This window comes from Ambystoma mexicanum, chromosome 10 (genome assembly GCF_040938575.1).
Source record: "Ambystoma mexicanum isolate Mex_15411 chromosome 10, UKY_AmexF1_1, whole genome shotgun sequence".
Lineage (NCBI taxonomy): Eukaryota > Metazoa > Chordata > Amphibia > Caudata > Ambystomatidae > Ambystoma > Ambystoma mexicanum.
The window spans coordinates 1,292,243,053-1,292,262,759 of record NC_090932.1 but is presented as its reverse complement, the minus strand read 5'-3'; the positions used below and the strand labels follow the sequence as shown (position 1 = coordinate 1,292,262,759).

Here is a 19,707-nt window from a genome sequence, read left to right as displayed (position 1 = left end):
GGAATCTCTCCTGCACATCAACGTTCTGAGAGCAGTGCACTGGGCCCTGAAGTCTTTCCTGCCGCACATCAGAGGGTCCATAGTGAGAATATTGACAGACAACACAACGGTAATGTTTTACTTGAGGAAGCAAGGGGGCACGCGATCCAGAACCCTTTCCACCGAGGCTCAGAAGGTGTGGCATTGGGCTCTGAAACACGATATGGCCATCGTAGCTCATCTTCCGGGAGTAAGGAACGAGCAAGCGGACTCACTCAGCAGAAAAATGGACCAGATACACGAATGGGAGATAGACAGCGCTCCGTTGTGGAAGGTCTTCGAGAAATGGGGACGGCCTCCGCTGGATCTCTTCGCTACGAAGAGTAACAAGAAATACGAAATGTGTGCCAGCAGGTGGCCACAGGAAGGTTCTCTGGGGGAAGCGTTCTCCTTCCCGTGGACAGACAAGTTCCTCTACGCCTTCCCTCATTTCCCTCTTATAAGGAGAGCTCTGCAGGGGATACGCAGGTACAGGTGCCGGGGTCTTCCGAGTGGCACCGTGTTGGCCGAGGCAGCCGTGGTTTTCCAACCTCCTTCACCTGTCAGTGGATCAACCAATAACGTTCCCGAAGGTTCCCAATCTCCTGTCCCGGGACGAAGGAACAGTGGGGCATCACAATCCAGACAGTCTCAATCTCACAGCTTGGCTCCTGACTTTTCGGAATTTGGTGCCTTGAGCATTTTGTCGGATTGTCGGAGAATCCTGCAAGCAGCACGGGCCCCTTCCACCAACAAGTCGTACGAGTGTAAGTGGAGAAGGTTCTGTACGTGGTGTCAAGGACAGACGGGAGTGCAACCTCTATGGGTAACTCTGGAGCAGCTTCTGCCGTATCTGCTACACCTGGCGAAAAGCGGATTATCTTTTTCATCAATAAAGGCACACCTGGCGGCCATCTCTAGGTTCACGAGGAGGCGGCAGTCGTCTCCCTTATTTAGTGACAGGCTGGTGAAACACTTCATGAGGGGTCTGTTCCGGACGTTCCCTCCAGTTAAACGTTTTCCACCAACGTGGAGTCTTAATGTGGTACTAGCAGGGTTAATGAAAGCACCCTTTGAACCAATGGCCGCATCGTCGATGAAGCTCTTGTCATGGAAAGTGGCTTTTCTAATAGCTATAACATCAGCTAGGCGGATCTCGGAATTGCAAGCGTTGGTCGTAGACCCGCCGTACCGAAGGTTCTTTAAGGACAAAGTGGTTCTATCAACTAATCCTCGTTTCATTCCAAAAGTTCCTACGGCTTATCATAAACACTCATCCATTGTCCTGCCCACCTTTTTCGCGACCCCCTCATCGGCTGTGGAAAAAGTCCTCCATACCTTTGACGTAAAGAGAGCTCTAAAATTTTACCTTCCTCGGACTCAGCAACTTAGATCTACCCAACAACTCTTCGTTGCATATTGTCCATCGGCGAGAGGAAAAGCAATTTCAAAGCAGGGACTGGCCCGATGGGTCTCGTCGACGATTGCCTTCTGTCATTCCAAAGCGGGAAAACCGCTACAAGGGCGTCCGAGAGCTCATTCCACAAGGGCAACGTCGTCGTCGACGGCATTGTGAGCAGGAATCCCGCTGACAGACATTTGCCAGGCGGCGGCATGGTCAGTGCCTCACACGTTTACCCACCATTACTGCCTCGAACGGCAGCATGCGGACGAGATACAAATGGGAAGAGCAGTCTTACGCCATCTGTTTCAATAAGGTAAGCCCTTTTCAAGAAGGGTCTGTACCTAGTTTGGCATGTGTATATGGATGTATATATGGATATGTATATATTTTTCTGAGGCTTGTGGAATCTGCTTAGATCACATGCTGTGCATAGGCCGACATCTAGTGGAAGCTGCGGAGTATTACAGTTTGTTTTTCGAAACTCGAAAATGGGCGTCGACACAGGGCGTGCCAGTAATACTATCCCTAGTGTGACGTCCACTGTACCCATGATCCCTCACGTGTCTAGGACCCTCAGATTGTTTTTTTCCGCCATGCTGGTTGGAAGCACTGAGCGGAGTTCCCTGACTTAGTCAGATTTTGAAAATATTGTTATATATTTCCCCGTTTATTCCACCTATACGTCGAGTCTCCGAACATCGACACTTGACGCCGGATCGGAGAAAAGTCAACCGTCGAACTACAGCGACGGATTTGGGCCTCAGCCCGGGCCTCGGAAGTCCTCTGGACTCGGCCCTACAAGTAGGGAGAGTGGGGGGTGGGGTGGCACAAATCCTACACTCTGATTAATATAGGTACATTACTTATATTCCTACACTCCCAGCCCGCTGCCACAGGGTGCGTATGGAGGGTACCCCTTTTCAATTTTGCCCCAAGTGCAACCGCAAGTATCCTTGGGTTGACAGACACGCCACGTGTGACCTCTGCTTGCCGAGGGACCACCCCGAGGCGAATTGCAGAGCGTGCAGTCGGTTCAAACCGAAGACCCTTAAAGACCGTTGGACAAAGCGTTGGGCCCACCACGCCAGGCGATGGGAGGCCATGGCCGCGGAGGGCGCCTTCAGCGATGGCAGCGATGCCGTACTTTCGGACGGCGAGGGCAATGTGGCGTCGATGGAGAGCCAAGCGCAAGTCCCCGACCTCGGAAGGTTGTCCGGCAGGGCGGCTATGGGGAAGACCCCCGGCGACACGAGCGCTACCCACACCACTTCCAGCAAACAAAGGTCCAACCGAGACTCGACGCGCACGTCGAGTTCTCGGAAAGAGGCACGTAGAGAACGGTCCACCGAGTCAGTGTCCTCTGGGCGTTCGAGTTCGAGATCGCCTCATGACCCCAGGCAACCCTCCACTGTTGCTAAGAGTGCCTCGCTCCCCTAGGTGACTGAGGTTTGGTCGTCGGAGGACGACGCCGACCTCTACCCCCAGGCCGCACTCTAGGAGTCGGCATCTGCAGGCAGCGCAAAGGCTGCTACCGAATCCCTTACACTCTCCAGAGACAGGAACTCTACCCCCGAATATCGGCGCCACGCATCGAAAAGCTCTGATAGGGCCCAAAAATCGGGGAAACACTCTTCCACCCGCGGGGAGGGGGGAAAACAACGAAGTAAGCAGTCCCAGCCTACTTCCACTCCTAAACTACATTCTACTCCACCTAAACAGACGGACAAGTCTCAGTCTCTTGTCCCTAAAGCCCCTGTTCAGGCCAGTAGGTCTAGTCAGGACAAATCTCAGTCTGTTGTCCCTAAGACCCCTGTTCAAACCAGTAGATCTAGTCAGGATAAAACAGGGAAAGCACTCCAGAAAAGTTATTCCCAGTTCAAGAGAATGGTCCAGTGATGACATAGACAGAGTAATGTCAAGGATGTCATCATTGGCAGATTTCTACGCCAAGAACCCGGAACACTTTCTCTCTTATACCCCAGAAGGGTCAACTCCCTCAGGCTCTAAGGATCCAATACCCCCAAGTAAGAAGTCCCGGGGTGAAGCACCAACTCAGTCTTCAGACCCCTTCTATATACACCCCTATTCTCAATATCTGGAAGATCCATCCTTTGGTGAGGATCCAGACGTGGGCATGTTCGTGGAACAAACTGAGACGGGCTATTATGGGGATGATGAGGACCAAGAGGAGGACGACCCAGATACATACAGGGTAGATTCCCCGGTAGAGAAAGAACCCGCGGTTACCGACTCCCCTGTCGACAACCAGCCTCTCCTGAATGAGGTCCTGTCCAGAGCGGCACAGCACTTCCACATTGACACCCAAGGTGCTCAGGAAGAGAGGGACTTTGCAGGGGAATTGGTGGGGGAAGGGAGACCTGTTGCTCAGGCCATCCCGATCCTTAAGTCAATACAAAGGAGGATAGACCCTTCCCTTGTTAACCCCAATCTCACTAGTGCAGTAAACCCCAGAATTGAAAAGCTTTTCAGGGCAGCCCAATCTGACCCACTGTACATAAGGGGGCATCTCAAACCGGACTCCCTGGTTGTTACAAACACCCGTAAGAGGGCGGGAACACCCTTGTCATCGTCCAAAGCTCCCCCCGACGAGGAGAGCAAGATGATTTATGGCTTGGGCAGGAAAGTAGCCTCCACTTCCGCCTACCAGGCAAGGATTGCCAACTCCACCACCCTGCTGGCTAGTTACAACTGCTACCAGTGGGAAGAAGTCGCGGCTCTCATAGACTCCGCCCCAGAACCCTTAAAAAGCCAATTGGCACGAGTTTCGGCAGAGGGGAGAGCCGTGTCAGGTTGCATTTTAAAATCAACCTTTGATGCCGCGGATAACGCCGGCAGATTAATTGCTGAAAGCACGGTCATCAAGAGGCATGCTTGGCTACGGCAGTCTGGTTTCAAGGCCGAGACCCAAGCATCATTGATAGATAAGCCGGTGGAGCCGGATCTATTGTTTGGAAAGGCGGTCGAGGACGCGCTGAAGAATGCCAAGTACGAGACACTCAAGTCCCTGGGGCAACTAACCAACAAACCCCCTAACCAGAGAGGGAATGGCAATTTTCGTCGGCCTCGCGGACAAAACTCCCAAAGAGGCTGAAACTATTCCCAAGGCCAGGGTACTCCATGGAACACTAACCAGCAGTCTACCCAGAGTTATGGCAGGGGTAACAAAAGAGGTCGTGGTAGGGGTAGAGGCAGCCCCAATAAAGGAGGGGGCATGCCTCCACCAAAACAGTGACGCTCCGTTCAGGGTCCCTTCTCACGCATCCCCAATAGGGGGACGCATTTCCATCTTTACCCAAGCTTGGGAAGGGATCACATAAGACAGATGGGTGCTGTCCACAGTGTCCGCAGGATACTGCATAGAACTACTACAGCGTCCCCGAAACCACCCTCCATGACAAAGAATACACTCCTTAGACCACCAGAAGATCCTACTCGAAGAGATCGAAAATCTTCTCGCAAAGGACGCGATAGAACTCGTCCCGGGACACCAGGTAAACAAGGGTATTTATTCAACTTACTTCCTTGTGCCAAAAAAAGATTTGACAATGCGCCCAGTATTGGACTTACGGCCTGCAAACAAGTATGTCAAGCCCCAAAAATTTCGCATGACTACTCTCCAAGAGGTCATTCCTCTCCTAAAAAAGGGGGATTACATGGCAACATTGGATATGAAAGATGCCTATTTTCATATTTCCATGTTCCCAGCGCACAGAAAATATCTGCGCTTCAAGGTGGACAGTCAGCATTACCAGTTCAAGGTACTGCCCTTTGGGATAGCCTCGGCTCCAAGGGTATTCACCAAGGTACTGGCGGTGGCGGCGGCACACCTACGCAGGGAGGCAATCCCAGTGTACCCTTATCTGGACGACTGGCTCTTCACAGGGGAGACCCCAGTAATTTGCAAGACAAACATTCAAAGAACTATCGACCTCCTCTTCGAATTGGGCTTCTCCATAAACGAGAAAAAATCAAGTCTGGTGCCCAGCACCTCCGAGCAGTTCCTAGGAGCTGTTCTAAATACTCAAGAGGGGTTGGCTTTTCCTTCAGAGGAAAGAATTCGGAATATACTACTGCTAATTCCGCAATATCAAACCGGTCGCCAGTTAACAGTACACAAAGCAATGCGTTTGCTGGGCATGATGGCGTCATGTATTTACCTGGTCCCCCACGCGCGCCTGCGCATGCGTCCCATGCAAGAATGGTTGCGGAAACTGTGGTCTCAGGCAAGTGGTCAGTGGGACAATCTAGTGGTCGGTTCGCCAACACTTGTACAAAGCCTCCACTGGTGGACAAGAGACAATCTATCCAAGGGGAAACCCTTTTACGATCCCGAGACAAGGCGGTAGTCACAACGGACGCATGCCTGACAGGATGGGGAGCTCACCATCTCCACCACACAGCTCAGGGTCTCTGGTCTCACACAGTGGCCAAGAATCACACCAACCTGCTAGAGCTTCTTGCAGTTTTCAGAGCACTTCAAGCGTTCGAGCCCCACCTGCTGAACCTGTCGGTGCAGATCCGGACGGACAGCACGACAGCCATGTTCTACCTGAACAAGCAAGGTGGGACTTGTTCGCCAAATCTGTCCATACTTGCCCAGAAAATTTGGATATGGGCACTCAGACGGAACATCTTTCTGTCATCTCAACATGTTCCAGGGGATCTCAATTCTCTAGCGGACGCTTTGAGCAGAGATCCCCTTCCAGAGGAACACGAATGGTGTCTACACAGAGAAATCGTAGAAGATCTCTTCTCTCAGTGGGGTTTCCCCACTATAGACCTATTTGCCACAAGCGAAAAAAGACAGTGCCCAGGATTCGCATCCAGGTTTCCCCAACCAGACTCCCTGGGGAACGCCCTGTGGATGAACTGGTCAGGGATGTTTGCGTACACTTTTCCACCAACTCCTCATCAGGAAGGTGGTGAACAAGATGAACACGGAGTCGATGACGCTCGTCCTAGTTGCTCCCATGTGGGCGAGACAACCGTGGTTTCCACACCTACGCAGACTCTCGGTGTGCGATCCCATCAAACTCCCGGGCTGGTACAATCTTTTGTCCCAGCACCAAGGTCAGAAGGTGCATCCTCAACCCAACTCCATGAACCTAGCAGCATGGCTCCTGAGGTCATAGAGTTTGGACATCTCAATTTACCACAGAGGTGTATGGACATCCTAAAAGAGTCTAGGAAACCTAACATGAGGCATTGCTACTTCGACAAATGGAAGAGATTCGTTATCTGGTGCCAGAATAAACAAATCAACACAGTTGATTGCACTCCATCCACAATTGTGACATACATGCTCCACCTGCTGGACGCAGGGTTGGTTTTCAACTCACTAAAGGTACACCTGGCAGCACTGAGAGCGTGCACCACCTCACATAGCAAGGTGTCGTGGTGGAAGGTACCCGTGGTTAAAGCCTTCATGGAGGGAGTAAAGAGACTTCATCCTCCTATATCTAACCCACCACCAGGATGGGACCTGAATGTGGTGCTATCTAAACTCATGGGCCCCCCATTCGAGTCCATGCATAAGACAAGTCTCAAACACCTGACCTATAAGACTGCCTTCTTAGTAGCCATTACATCCATAAGAAGGGTCAGTGAAATTCAGGCTCTGTCAGTGCAGGATCCTTTCTTTAATATTCATAAGGATAAGCTGGTTTTGCAGACGCACCCTAGGTTCTCACCTAAGTTTATTTCTAAATTCCATGTAAACCAGTCCATCGAGCTTCCGGCTTTCTTCCAAAACCCACAAAGCTCGGCTGAGGTTAAACTACACACCCTAGATGTGCGTAGGGCGGTCCTTTACTACGTAAACAAGACCAGATCGCTTAGGAAAACAGATCAACTGTTTGTCTCCGTAGCCACAGGCAAAGAGGGAGATCGCTTCTCTAAGGGTGCCATCTCCAAGTGGATTGTCAACTGTATCCATATGTGTTACTCTCTTTCTGACAAAACTTTGCCTTTTACGCCCAGAGCCCACTCGACAAAAGGCATTGGGGCCACTCTGGCTTTCATTGCAAATGTTCCCCTTGAAACCATTTGCAAAGCAGCTACTTGGAGCTCTATTCACACTTTTACTCAGCACTACTGCATTGACACCCATTCCAAGACAGATTCAAGTGGGACAAGCGGTTCTAAGACATTTATTTGCTCATGACACTTCTCAAATCCCACCTCCTTCTAACACTGCTCGCTAATCTATGCACAGCATGTGATCTAAGCAGATTCCACAAGCCTCAGAAGGGATACATTACTCACCGTAATCGTATTTCTGATGCTTGTATCTGCTTAGATTCACATGCAACCCACCCTTCCTCCCCTCTGAGAGAAGGCGCATGGATGCTTGTAGTCTTATCATATCTATCTTCTATCTGCTTGGATCATCTGTACTCACGCTACTCCTCATGCTACCTTATGTCAGAAAAAAAAATACAATCTGAGGGTCCTAGACGCGTGAGGGATCATGGGTACAGTGGACGTCACACTAGGGATATTATTACTGGCACGCCCTGTGTCGACGGCCATTTTCGAGTTTCAAAAAACAAACTGTAATACTCCGCAGCTTCCACTAGATGTCGGCCTATGCACAGCATGTGAATCTAAGCAGATACAAGCATCAGAAATACGATTACGGTGAGTAATGTATCCCATATATATTTATAGGTATTGATATGTGCATGTAGATAGGACACAAAAGTGTCGGAAGTTTTCCTATGGGAAACGGCTTTATAAGTGTACCGAGGGTTCCCAGTTTGTCGACGGGGAATATTCTAAGCATGTGAATCCATGAAAGATACCAATGCTGGAGAAATGGAGTTACAGGTAAGAAACTATTCCCTTCTGCCCTCCTGGGGGAAGTTCGGAGGGAAGTTCCCTGGGTTAGGTGTCTGGTTGGATCCCCCCCTTGCACTTGAGGAGTCCACACATAACCCAGGATGGGTCTGTTCCCCTTGTATCAGGACTTACATAGTCAGGGGAGTGAGGTACCCCATTTGTGGGACTACCTCCTTGGCTCCCTGTCTGTGACTGGCCCAAGGGCCTTCTGGGCTTGTTATTATTCTGTTGTGCAGGCAAGTTTTTAGGCCCCCATCTCCAAATCCAAAATAGGGGCAACCTTTACCTTTGCCACCTTAGCAGCAGCAGGGGGGTTGGTTGGTTTGGGGCTTTTAGCATTATTTTTGTTGTCTATGGGCTTTTGCACCTCATAGATTCGGGTGGCCTGTTCAATTACCCAGTCTAGTGATCTTTTCTCATGACAATCTCTCACTAGCTGGATCATGATGTATTTTGGTAGAGCATGGAAAAAAGTATTAACAAATTCTTTGCTGTCCGTGCGCACCCTTCTGGTAGTCTGCGCGAAGGCATGCTTCAATTCCTGCACAAATTCCTGTTGGGCCTGATCCTCCCCACATTGTAAATTGTAGGTTGCCTTGCGAGCCTCTTGGAGATTTCTGTGAACAGAAAAATGCTTTAGGATGGCCCTATATGTGGACCATCTTGAATGATTTTGGTACTCCAGCCCTGCAAAGAAACTGGAGTACTCTGGGGAGAATGTCCATTTCACATACTGAATGCAGATACTGCTGTCTTTCAAATGGAAAGTCTCCATCATTTGCTCAAAGAGCTCTAAGTGTTCCCAAACAGAATACTTAGCGTTCTTATGATAAGGTGTGATGACGCTCCTTATTGCCTTGATCTGTTTTAAGGGGTCCTTAAGCAAGGCCCTTTTTGCCTTATTGGCCTTCTTAGTTCGTGTAACTCTGGTCCATTCATCCTCTGACTCAGAGGCACTGCTCCCAGAGGTGCCCGTCTGATCTTCTAGTTTCTCCCGGATTCTGTGAGCCTGGCAATGTGGGAACCTAGTCTCCTGTGTCCCGGGGCGCTCAGAGGAGTCTCATGATTCCTCCTTGCTCCCAGGATTTGATGGGTACCCCCACTGTCCTAACTGGGCAGAGGTTTTCAGGATGCCCCTAGTGGGTCTACTCTCCTGGAGTTCCCCACTAAACTTCACAGTACTTGGGTGCCCATACCCAGATGCCTGCCCATCCACTCCTGGGAGGTGCTGTTCTATGAGCCCCATACTTCTGACTGGATAGTAATCTGCCATCCCCGTGGCCCTGGGCTCATGTGCGCCAGGGGACATGGAGGTGGCAGAGTCCAGGGACTGGGAGAGATGAAGGCCTCTGGTACTAGGGTTCCTGAGGTTATGGTCAGGTGTTTCCCTTTCCCAGCGAACCTCATCTCTATCAGCCCCTGCTCCCTGTTGCCATGCAAGAGCCTGAGCTTTCTGTTCCTCAATCAAGGCCTTACTAGACTCTATCAGTCTCTTGCATGGCTACCTGCCGCTTGAGCCTATCATTGTGCTGACAGAGAGCCTCATTTTCCCTCTGTGCTTCCTGGTTTGTTTTGAATACTGGGCCAGTCTTTGCTGCAGTAGAGTTACCTCCAGAGTCCCGTCCCTACAGGCCTGCTCCTTTCTTGCTAGAGCATCTTCCACTCTCCTGGTGTGCTCTAACAAGTTTAGATGCTCTTTTCGGAGGTCACCCAGTCCTTGGAGGGCCAGGTGATTTTCTTCCAGTTTCCCTTTTAAGTGGCAGACTTCCTGGCCTAAGGTGTGCCTTTCCTGAGCAAGAGCCTGCCTCTGTGCCGCCAGGTCGTCCCTCTGTCTTTGAAGGGCACCAGCTTTCTGGCGCTCTTCCTCAAATTCTGCCTAGGTGTCCAGGTCTTTCAGAAATAATGTGTTGCTCTCTGCCTTCTCTCTATCTATGTGGCTTTGCAGGGTGACTACCTGCTGTGCGCATGCCGTGTTGAAATCCAGTTGTTGCTCCAGTTTTTTCTGGCTCTGCAGTAGGGAGTCCAAACCTTCTTGGTACTCCTTCTGCAAGGCCAGAATTCTGGTATCCTGGTCTGCCTTTTCCTGCTGCAGGATACCCATATCCTCTTTTATTTTAAATATATACTGCCTACTTTCATTTTCTGACTCCTGGCTCCTCTGCAGGGTCTGCTCAGAAGAGTCCAGATCAGATTGGGCCTTTTCTAATGCCATCAGTTGCCTACTTGCTAGATCTTGGCCTTAAGCATATTGATCCTGTATGGCTCCAATAGACAAATATAGATATGCCGCTATCTTGGCAATCTTGTTGTGTTCATCCTTGGCCTTAGGGGCCATATATAGTTCACTCAGGGCCACATGTAAGGGACCCTGGTCTCTTCATATATCTGACCCTGTTGCAGTGATCTGTGGTGTGATTGCCTGCAACCACACATTCTGCTCCTGCTCAATCCACTCACCTCTCACAAATAACTTATGTAAGAGGTGCTCTCTAGCTATCTTGATGTCTACCAATGTCGCCATTCTGGAACTTGATTTCCTTCCTGACTTGCAGAAGTTTATTATTTTATTTTGCAAAACAGACCGTTTCCTTAGAGCGTTCCCTTTTGAGGGGTGCTTTTACAGTGTAACACAGCGTGGTAATCCAACAGGATTTATGTATCCTCTTAGTTAGCACACTGTATTAAGCTGCACAAGTGGTAGATCTAATCCAGAATTCCCAGCCACGAGCCCCCAATCTGTAAGTGATTTCAATCTGGCACTCCACCTACGTCGGTGCCTAGTATGGGATGCCCAATAGAAACCCTTATTTATATATTTTTATGTCAAAGTTTGTTTAATTCTGGCTGACGTACCCTTATATAAATCCCCTCTCTTTGAATTCCCCCGGTCTCACTGAACCAAGAAATAGGTTTGTTTTGCAAATTAAAAGATTTATTTGAAGAATTGAACAATATATAGATTATACTTTTATGAATAATATCTGAATATCACACTGATGAATATGATGTTAGGCTCACCTGGTATCCACAGGGACGCCACCCAGCTGGGTTACTCGCTTGTATGCTTCTCAGCTTTGCCCTGATGTGGTCTGCGGGGAAGGTTCTGCCTTGTGGTAGAATTAGGCGTGCTCTCCGTCCTGCCTTCTTTGCAGGGGCGCGTTTTCTTTCATGGGCGAGTGCTGTCCAGTTACTTCACTGAAGCCGGCCCATTTGATATTGTTCAGGTAGGTCTTATTGCTGTTCTTTAGTTTTGTTGCTATCCTGCATGCCTTTCTTTGTTTAAAATGTCTTTTTTTCTCCCTTGGGTATGCAGAGCTTCAGCGTGGCGAACTGGCTTGGTTGAGCCCCGCTGGTAAATGATGGCGCATTAAGAGCGCTATGATGCGATAAGTAAGCGCTATGCACAGCGCTGCAAAGTCTTGCCTTTGCTAACCTGTGTTTTCCTTCCTTGTAGGTCGCGGTGTTCTTCAGCGCGAGTGGAATGTCCGGATTGGTGCCAGCCGAGAGGCGGCCAGCCAGGTAAGCCTTTTGAGCAGTTCGTAATTTGAAAATGCCTCTATCTTCCTCTTTCAGGTCGTTCTGTCCGGGAGGCATGCAGATTCGAGGAAGCTGTTCTCAGTAGCTGCGAGTGTTTAAAGATGAAGACTGCAGGTAAAATGCTGCTGCTAATGATGTTCCTTTTGTCTCCTTGCAGGTTCTGCTTCTCCGAGGTTCTAGGGAATAGCTGGACACGGTGAGCGTCACGTTGCAAGCTGCAATGTAACACGAAGCATGTTCTGCAGTCAGGGTGTGGTTTATATAGCCCAGGTAAAGTAGCACCAGGGAAAGCAGTTCCAGGCCTGCCACACCCAAAACACTAGACCTCATAGCTTGGTTCTTAGGAACCAAGCTATGTGGATGCCTCCATGTTGGCTGACAATATAATAAAGTAGTTCCCAAGTACATTGTTGTTCATGGAGTATGAGCCTGGCGCCATAGGTGCCAGGACTGGCCCCATGAGGGCTTTTGAAGAGGATGCCAGGCTCTAGAGGCCCGAGTCCTGACTCCACCTGGCCAATGGGTTTGCCAGAGGGGGTTTTGGGCGAGGGTCATGACAGCACCGTGAAAATTGAGGGGGGGCAAACACCCCTGTCCCCTCTCTAAAATTACACCCATGCACACACAATTACAAAACACTTTTGCCTAGACACTCATTCTAGGTCTGATTCTTAGGTGGGACAAGGAGTACTAAGACATCTTTTCACTATTGTTCCTTCTCACAACCCACCTCCAAATCCGGGTACTGCCCACTAGTCTATGCACTGCATGTTATTCTAAGCAGATTAACAAGCATCAGAAGACATGCATTACTCACCGTAATAGCATTTCTGATGATTGTATCTGCTTTGATTCACATGCGCACACCCTTCCTCCCCGCTCAGATGGAAGGAACATAGACGTCTTACTACGTTCTCTCCTTTATGTACTCAGTCACGTTAGCCTTGGGCTCCCGCATGGCAGAAAAATTACAATCAGAGGGACCTCGGCTTGTGAGGGATTTTGGGTACACTACATGTCACGTTAGGGATAGTGTTACAGACACGCCAATGCCGACGTCACCTTTCGATCCTCGTAAGACACGATGCAATACTCCACGGTTACCACTGGATATATGCACAGCATGTGAATCTAAGCCGATACAATCATCAGAAATGCTATTACGGTGAATAATGCATTTCATACATTTCTTACTCTTATGTTGCTGATTCTACACCACCCCAATATCTCCTGAAGTCTGTTTTACTACTCAGTCTGTTTCCTTACGTTTTTGGCTAGTCCCAAGTGTTCACTAACTAGAATGCCCTCACAGAATCCTTCGACACTTGAAAATGTGTCTTTTTTTTTTTCTTTTTTTTGTTTTACATTTTTTTATTTTCAAAAATGTAAACAATAACAAGATACATAGACAATTGCAAAACAATATCCATCAAACACAGAAAGGAACAACAAACTATGTACAGTGAAAGATACCCCCCTTACCTCCCACAGAGTCACAACATATCCAAAAGATCAAGTTCAGTACAATAAAAGAAATTTACTCCAAATCTTGTTGAATAAAGCACTTTTCTTCTCCCTATGATACAACACTCTATTTCCGCCAGATCATGCATTTCGGCCACCCACATCTCAATTGTAACAGGATCAGACGTTTTCCAGTTTCTCAAAATCAGTTTTTTCCCCACCAACGCTCCCCGGAAAACCCATTTTCTCTGGGAAGTACTCAAGTCATCCAGTTCCTCATCACTACCCAGCACAACAGTCTTAAAATCCAAATTTATCCTCACATCAAGAACTTTCTCACAAATCCGATCAAATTCAAACCACATACCCCTCACCCTTGAACATTCCCACAACATATGTTCCATGGTCCCAATTTCATGTACACATGCCCAGCATTCGGAGTTGTTACTCATCCCCCTCTTCATCATTCTCTCAGGCGTCCAGTAGGTTCTATGTAGAATCTTGATTTGACGTGATCTTTCACCCAGATTCAAAGAGCACAACTTCACATTCTCACAGATCCGTGGCCAATGGCCCTCCGTAATATTCTCATCAATCCTCCTATTCCAATCCAATCTTAGAGCATCATTTGTCCTATATTTAGACACAATCTGTCTATACACATAACTGCCCAAGCCACAGCCACTCACCCCTGGCTTCCAGCCAAGCATATCCATATTGATCCCTAAATCCATATTCACCGCACCCACCGCTCTCTTGATTTTCCGATAATCCGCCAGACAAAAACTCGGAATATCGAACTTTACCTGTATTTCCATGGCCGTCATCCAATCCGCACCACTGAAAAGATCCCCTATCTACTGCACCCCGGCCAAAAACCAATCATGCCAGAACAACATTTTCCCTTCATGAGTAACACTAGGATTCAGCCAAACTGAAGCATTCCGATCTTCCAGTGCATTGAAACCCAAACAATCATTCAAGACCAGCCATGAATTCCGCAAACTCTTAGTCAATGGATTCTCAAATTTCGTTTTGCATTGTTTACTTGTCAGCAGAGCCCTTGGAGACAACGGGCCTACGTGACTAGATTCCGTACAAACCCAATCATTTTGTGATGTGAGAAAGGGAAACAAAGTACGTGACATAAAAGCCAGGTGGTATGCTTTGAAGTTCGGGACTCCCAGTCCACCTCTAGATAAGGGCAACTGCAACTTACTAATCCTCAGACCCGGAGGCTTATGATCCCACAAGAAATCTTGCATGAGTCTATCCAATTCACTCCAATACCTACTTCCAATTTCTAACGGGATCATACTCAACACAAAGTTAACTCTAGGAGTCGAAACCATTTTCAAAGCATTCATCTTCCCCCAAAGGGAAAGGTGTAGCAGATCCCATCTCTCCAAATCCGATTTAAAAGCAGAGCACACCATTTCCATATTCACTCTCACAAAATCAACAACAGTAGGCAGAATCCAAACCCCCAAGTACAACAGTTTCTCGGCACACCATTTAAAGCCCAAGCTTGTAAATAACTGTTTGTCACATAATGGTACCAAGGGCAAAACCTCTGATTTTGCCCAATAATCTTGTTTCCAGAGCACTGATGAAAGACATCCAAAATATTCATAAGCACTGGCACTGATTCGCCTAGATTTCGGAGCACCAATAACAAGTCATCAGCGTATAACCACACTTTCTGTAGCATTCCCCAGCAGTTAATACCATGCAGGCCATTCTCAGTTCTAAGCGATATGGCCAAAGGTTCAATACTAAGTACAAATAACAAAGGAGACAGCGGGAAACCTTGTCGCGTGCCTCGTTCCAGGTCAAAAGATCTCAATTTCAGACCATTCGTTTTAACATCTGCCGTAGGCTTGGTATATAGCAGTCTAATCCAGGAACAGAATTGATTTCCAAAACCCATCTTTCCCAGTACCTTGAACATAAATTGCCAGTTGACTTTATCGAACGCCTTTTCGGCATCCAATGAAAGGACCGCCGAGTCATCCGCCAATTCAGAAGCCTTAGAGATGGTGCATAGCAATTTCCTCATGTTGCTGGACGTGGTTCTACCCTTAAAGCCAGACTGATTCTGATTTATCAGCTTTGGAAGAAGAACTTCCAGCCTTAACGCCAGAATCTTGGCCAGGATTTTATTGTCTACATTGATTAAACTAATCGGCCTGTAACTGGACGCCAAATTTTCATCCTTGTTTTTCTTCAGAAAGACTGAGATCGTTGCATGCCTAGTCGTGTCTGGAAGCAATCCCTTATCCATAGAGGTCTTATACATATCTGTTAACAGCACCAAAGCAGAATTGGGCAACCACCTATAAAACTCCACTGGCAGTCCATCAGGCCCTGGAGACCTACCAACATTTAGTTTTGAAATTGCAATTTTGACCTCCTCTAACGTTATAGGTTCCTCCAACCTTGTAGATTCTTCCTCGTTAATTTCAGGGACTTGAATCTTCCCCAGAAAGTCTCCATTAGCCGCATCAATACTGGATTCATTTCTGTATAAATTCTCATAAAACTCCCTGAACACTTCATTTATCCTTTCCGGTGAGTATGTGATCTGACCCCCGGAGTCTTTTAATGATGTGATAGAGCGCTTCGACTCTCTCATCCGCAGTCTATAAGCCAGCCAGCGATCATATTTCTCACCTTGCTCAAAATAAGTGCACTTCTGCTGAAAAATACCTTTTCTCTGCACGATTCGATATTAACAACTTCAACTCACTCTTCAATCTATTTATTTCAGGAAGCAAATCATCTTTGTAGGATCCACCATCAATGCACATGACAAATCTTTAATTTTAAATTCCAGTTCTTTTTGAGTATTGTCCCACTTTTTTTTTTTAAACCACTTGCCAGATTTATAAGCATACCACGTACAGTGCACTTGAAGGCCTCCCAAACCATACCAGATTCAACCTCCCCAGTACAATTTTCCTCCACAAAATAGTCTATTTCGGAAGAAAGCTTGTCCATCTCATCTACATTGTCCAACAAGATGGTATTCAATCTCCATGTATTTTGTCTACACGCATTAACATTCCATTTCAAATCCACCACTACATGAGCGTGGTCACTTAACACAATATTACCAATACTACTGCACTTATAATTTTGCAACATTTCACCCGCCATCAACAGCATGTCTATTCTTGAGAAAGTGGCATGGGCACCAGAATAAAAACTATATTCCCTCCCCAAGGGATTTTCCATTCTCCAGCAGTCTTTCAGATTATGCTCCTTCATCAAATTCTTCAACGCCCGAGACTGCATATCCAACCTTCTACAGTGTCTATCATTACTCCTATCCACTGATGAGTCAATAACTGTGTTGAAGTCACCTCCTAAGATAATGCTACTGGACTTCAGATCCTGGATCGTTTGAGCCACCCCCCTGAAAAAGGTACCATCATCCACGGTTGGTGCATAAATATTGCAAAAAGTAACTTCTTTACCCTGAATGTTAGTTAAAATGGCGACCATTCTCCCTTCTCTGTCACACATTTCTCTAACAACCTTAATTGGAGCATGCTTTCATATCAAAATAACCACACCCCTGAACCTGGATGTAAAAGACGAACCATACACTCTCCCCACCCAACCTTTCCTCAAACACTCCAAGTCATCCTTGTACATGTGTCTCCTGAAGAAAGTATATATCCCCTTTCAAGCCATTCAAATAAGACATCACTTTCCTTTTTTTTCCCGTACATTATTTAGTCCATTCACATTCCACGAGATAACTTGCAGTTGATCCCCCATTTTCCAATCCAAAAAGTTTACCTCCAACCAATCAATAAAAAACCCATACAGAAGATCCTGATCTTTGTACGTGACCCCTAACCCACCCCCACTAAAACAGATGCTAAACAACAAGAACAGCAAACTAAATAAAATTCCTAAACACATTCTAGCTAGTCCAACTTCCGGGACCCTCTCCAAAATAACCAGAATCCCCCATAAATGGTAATTCAACTAATAACTAAAAAACACAGAACCAAAAACCACCACAGCAGCACCCACCCATATTACATATAACGGGAATCTTTAAAAGGTTATAAAACGTCTGCACAAACCAACCCCCAAAAACTAGATTCATCCCAGCAGACCTAGAGTAGAAATAAATGCCAAAAGCCAAATCCCCAATTACGGCAGATAAAACCTGTACACCCCAAAATACATTCTATTGCACGGCCATATAAACTGCCAAACAATATGGCCATCTACATTAGCCACCGACTCAATCAGCCCCAGGTGATTAACAAGGAAGGTGACACCCACACCCTAATGTTATTGCATATACGCAACAATAGGGCACTTCAAATCGCCCCAAGAGCGTCGACAACCTACTGGCAACTTGTACACCCCCATCTAGTACCCCATCTAATCCTGATAGGTGAGTGCCGAAACGCTCAATGGTATGGACAAACAGGCCAGAGCTTATCCTAAAATAAGGAGTATCCGAAAGAATCTCAAAGGAAGGACAGCAAGAGGTAGCCCAAAACTCAACCCCCCCCAGACACCCTAACAGCTAGCATCCGAACCCCACATCACCTCCGCCCCAGAGTAGTCCTGGAGAAGAAGCAGGTGAGTTCCCTAACTAGTTAGCCCGAAGCCACTGAAATGTCTTGGTCAGTTTCAAAAAGCAAAACAAGCACCATGGCCATTTACAATGACAGTAACCCAGTGTAAAGTTAAAAGGCCAAAGTCAAATGCAAGTAAGTATCAACCCAACAAACAAACACAAGGAAACAGCGCGATGATATTCCACCCAACAAACATTCCAATTCGTGATATCCGTACATATATATAAGCCCTTTACCGATACACGCAGAAATGCCTCTTAACAGATGGGAATACCTGCCTAAGAAATGCCTGGCATTTGATATTAATACTGTAACTGGAATCGGAATACCTGGAATTTGAGTGGACATTTGGTATCAATACCTGTCATTTTTGGTGAAATTATGGCAGTGTACCTGGGCATTTTATAGAAAATCCTGGAAGATTGTGAGAGAATCTGTGCTTTTACTGGCAGTTCCAGACCTATGATTTGAGTACCTGGCCACATTATGGCAATGGGTATCATATTATGTGAGTGATTAATAGGCAAACGCTGGCACCTAACGTTTGATGGCAATATCATTGCATCTGTTGGGAATATCTGGAATCTAATGTCACCATTTCATGGTGGTACCTGGCTTATGAAGCTTGTAGCTGGATATTACATGGCAATTCCTGCTATTTGATGCAAGTGCTCTAGCATATTGAAATTAATACCTGCTAGATGGTGGAAGAGTATCTTTTCATTTGATGGCAGCACCTGACATAAGATGTTAGTACTTGCTACAGTATATGAGGTAGATACCTAGTGTTTACATTATTAATAATATTTTAAAAGTATATATCACTTGCTGGATTTCTTACACTTCTAAACACTGTGAGGTAAGTGTTATTACCCATTCTAAACCCATTTTACAGCCTCTGAAGGATTAAGGACCAAGTTGGCTCCAATGTGATTCTAACCTGTCTTTCAAGTTTGAACAGAGTTCTCTGAAGTAAGCACTGAGCTTGCTGACCTATCTTATCAGCATGTGATGTGTGTACCCGAGAATATGAAGGCCATACTTTGTAACAAAAAAACACTTCCACTATACAAAATGCTAAATTGTTGGTTTTTGCAATGCTCGTTTCCTGATCATCACATTTTATGCATTTCCTAGTCTCTATTTTTTTGTTTACCTTTAATTCATAAACACACATCATTATGGTATTTTTTGGATGGCTCCAGCTTCCCACGTTCTATATTGCTTTACGCTATATGAATGGTTTAATATTTGCAGGTACTCTATTGTTAGAACATGCTTCTTGGGAAAAGGCGTCCTTGACAGACATCTACTGTGCTCAGAGGTAAGTCATTACTTTTTTCTATTGTTAATGAATATGCACTGAATTTGTCTTTGATTGGACAGGAATCCATCTCTTATTTTTGATGACTACGCTAATTAATCATGTTAACTCAATAGACTAGGAAGTAATCTTATGTTTTAATTGGAAACACAAACATGTGTAATGTTATCAATGTGAAGGCATCCACTGGGTGTTATTCGTGACAATAAGCACTACCTGTTCTGTCAACAACACTATCATTGATGGCGGGACTATATGCTGTGCAATCAGTGACCATGTCATTGAATCACATTGAGTTCATTAGTACAATAACCCATCCTTTATTTGTAATGTTGTAGAGCAGGGTAGTCAAACATGTTACAAATGCAAGCCAGGCTAAATGATTAAGAGAAATCAAGACTAAAATGAAGGGAATAAGAATATTCTGATACTCTGCAAATTGGAATTTGAGTTATTTTTGGGGATGGTACTTTTCTTTCATTAAAGAC

The 19,707-nt window shown here is 46.6% G+C and overlaps 1 protein-coding gene across 1 annotated transcript in view; it reads left to right on the top strand.

The window, feature by feature from the left end:
• The window catches only part of LOC138492254 (acyl-CoA dehydrogenase family member 11-like), a 1,439,352-nt gene that overhangs the window by 1,365,024 nt on the left and 54,621 nt on the right, over positions 1-19,707 (top strand). The window contains exon 14 of the mRNA XM_069619296.1: positions 19,153-19,219. Within this exon, the coding sequence (XP_069475397.1) occupies positions 19,153-19,219 (67 nt within the window). The remainder of the gene's footprint in view (positions 1-19,152; positions 19,220-19,707) is intronic.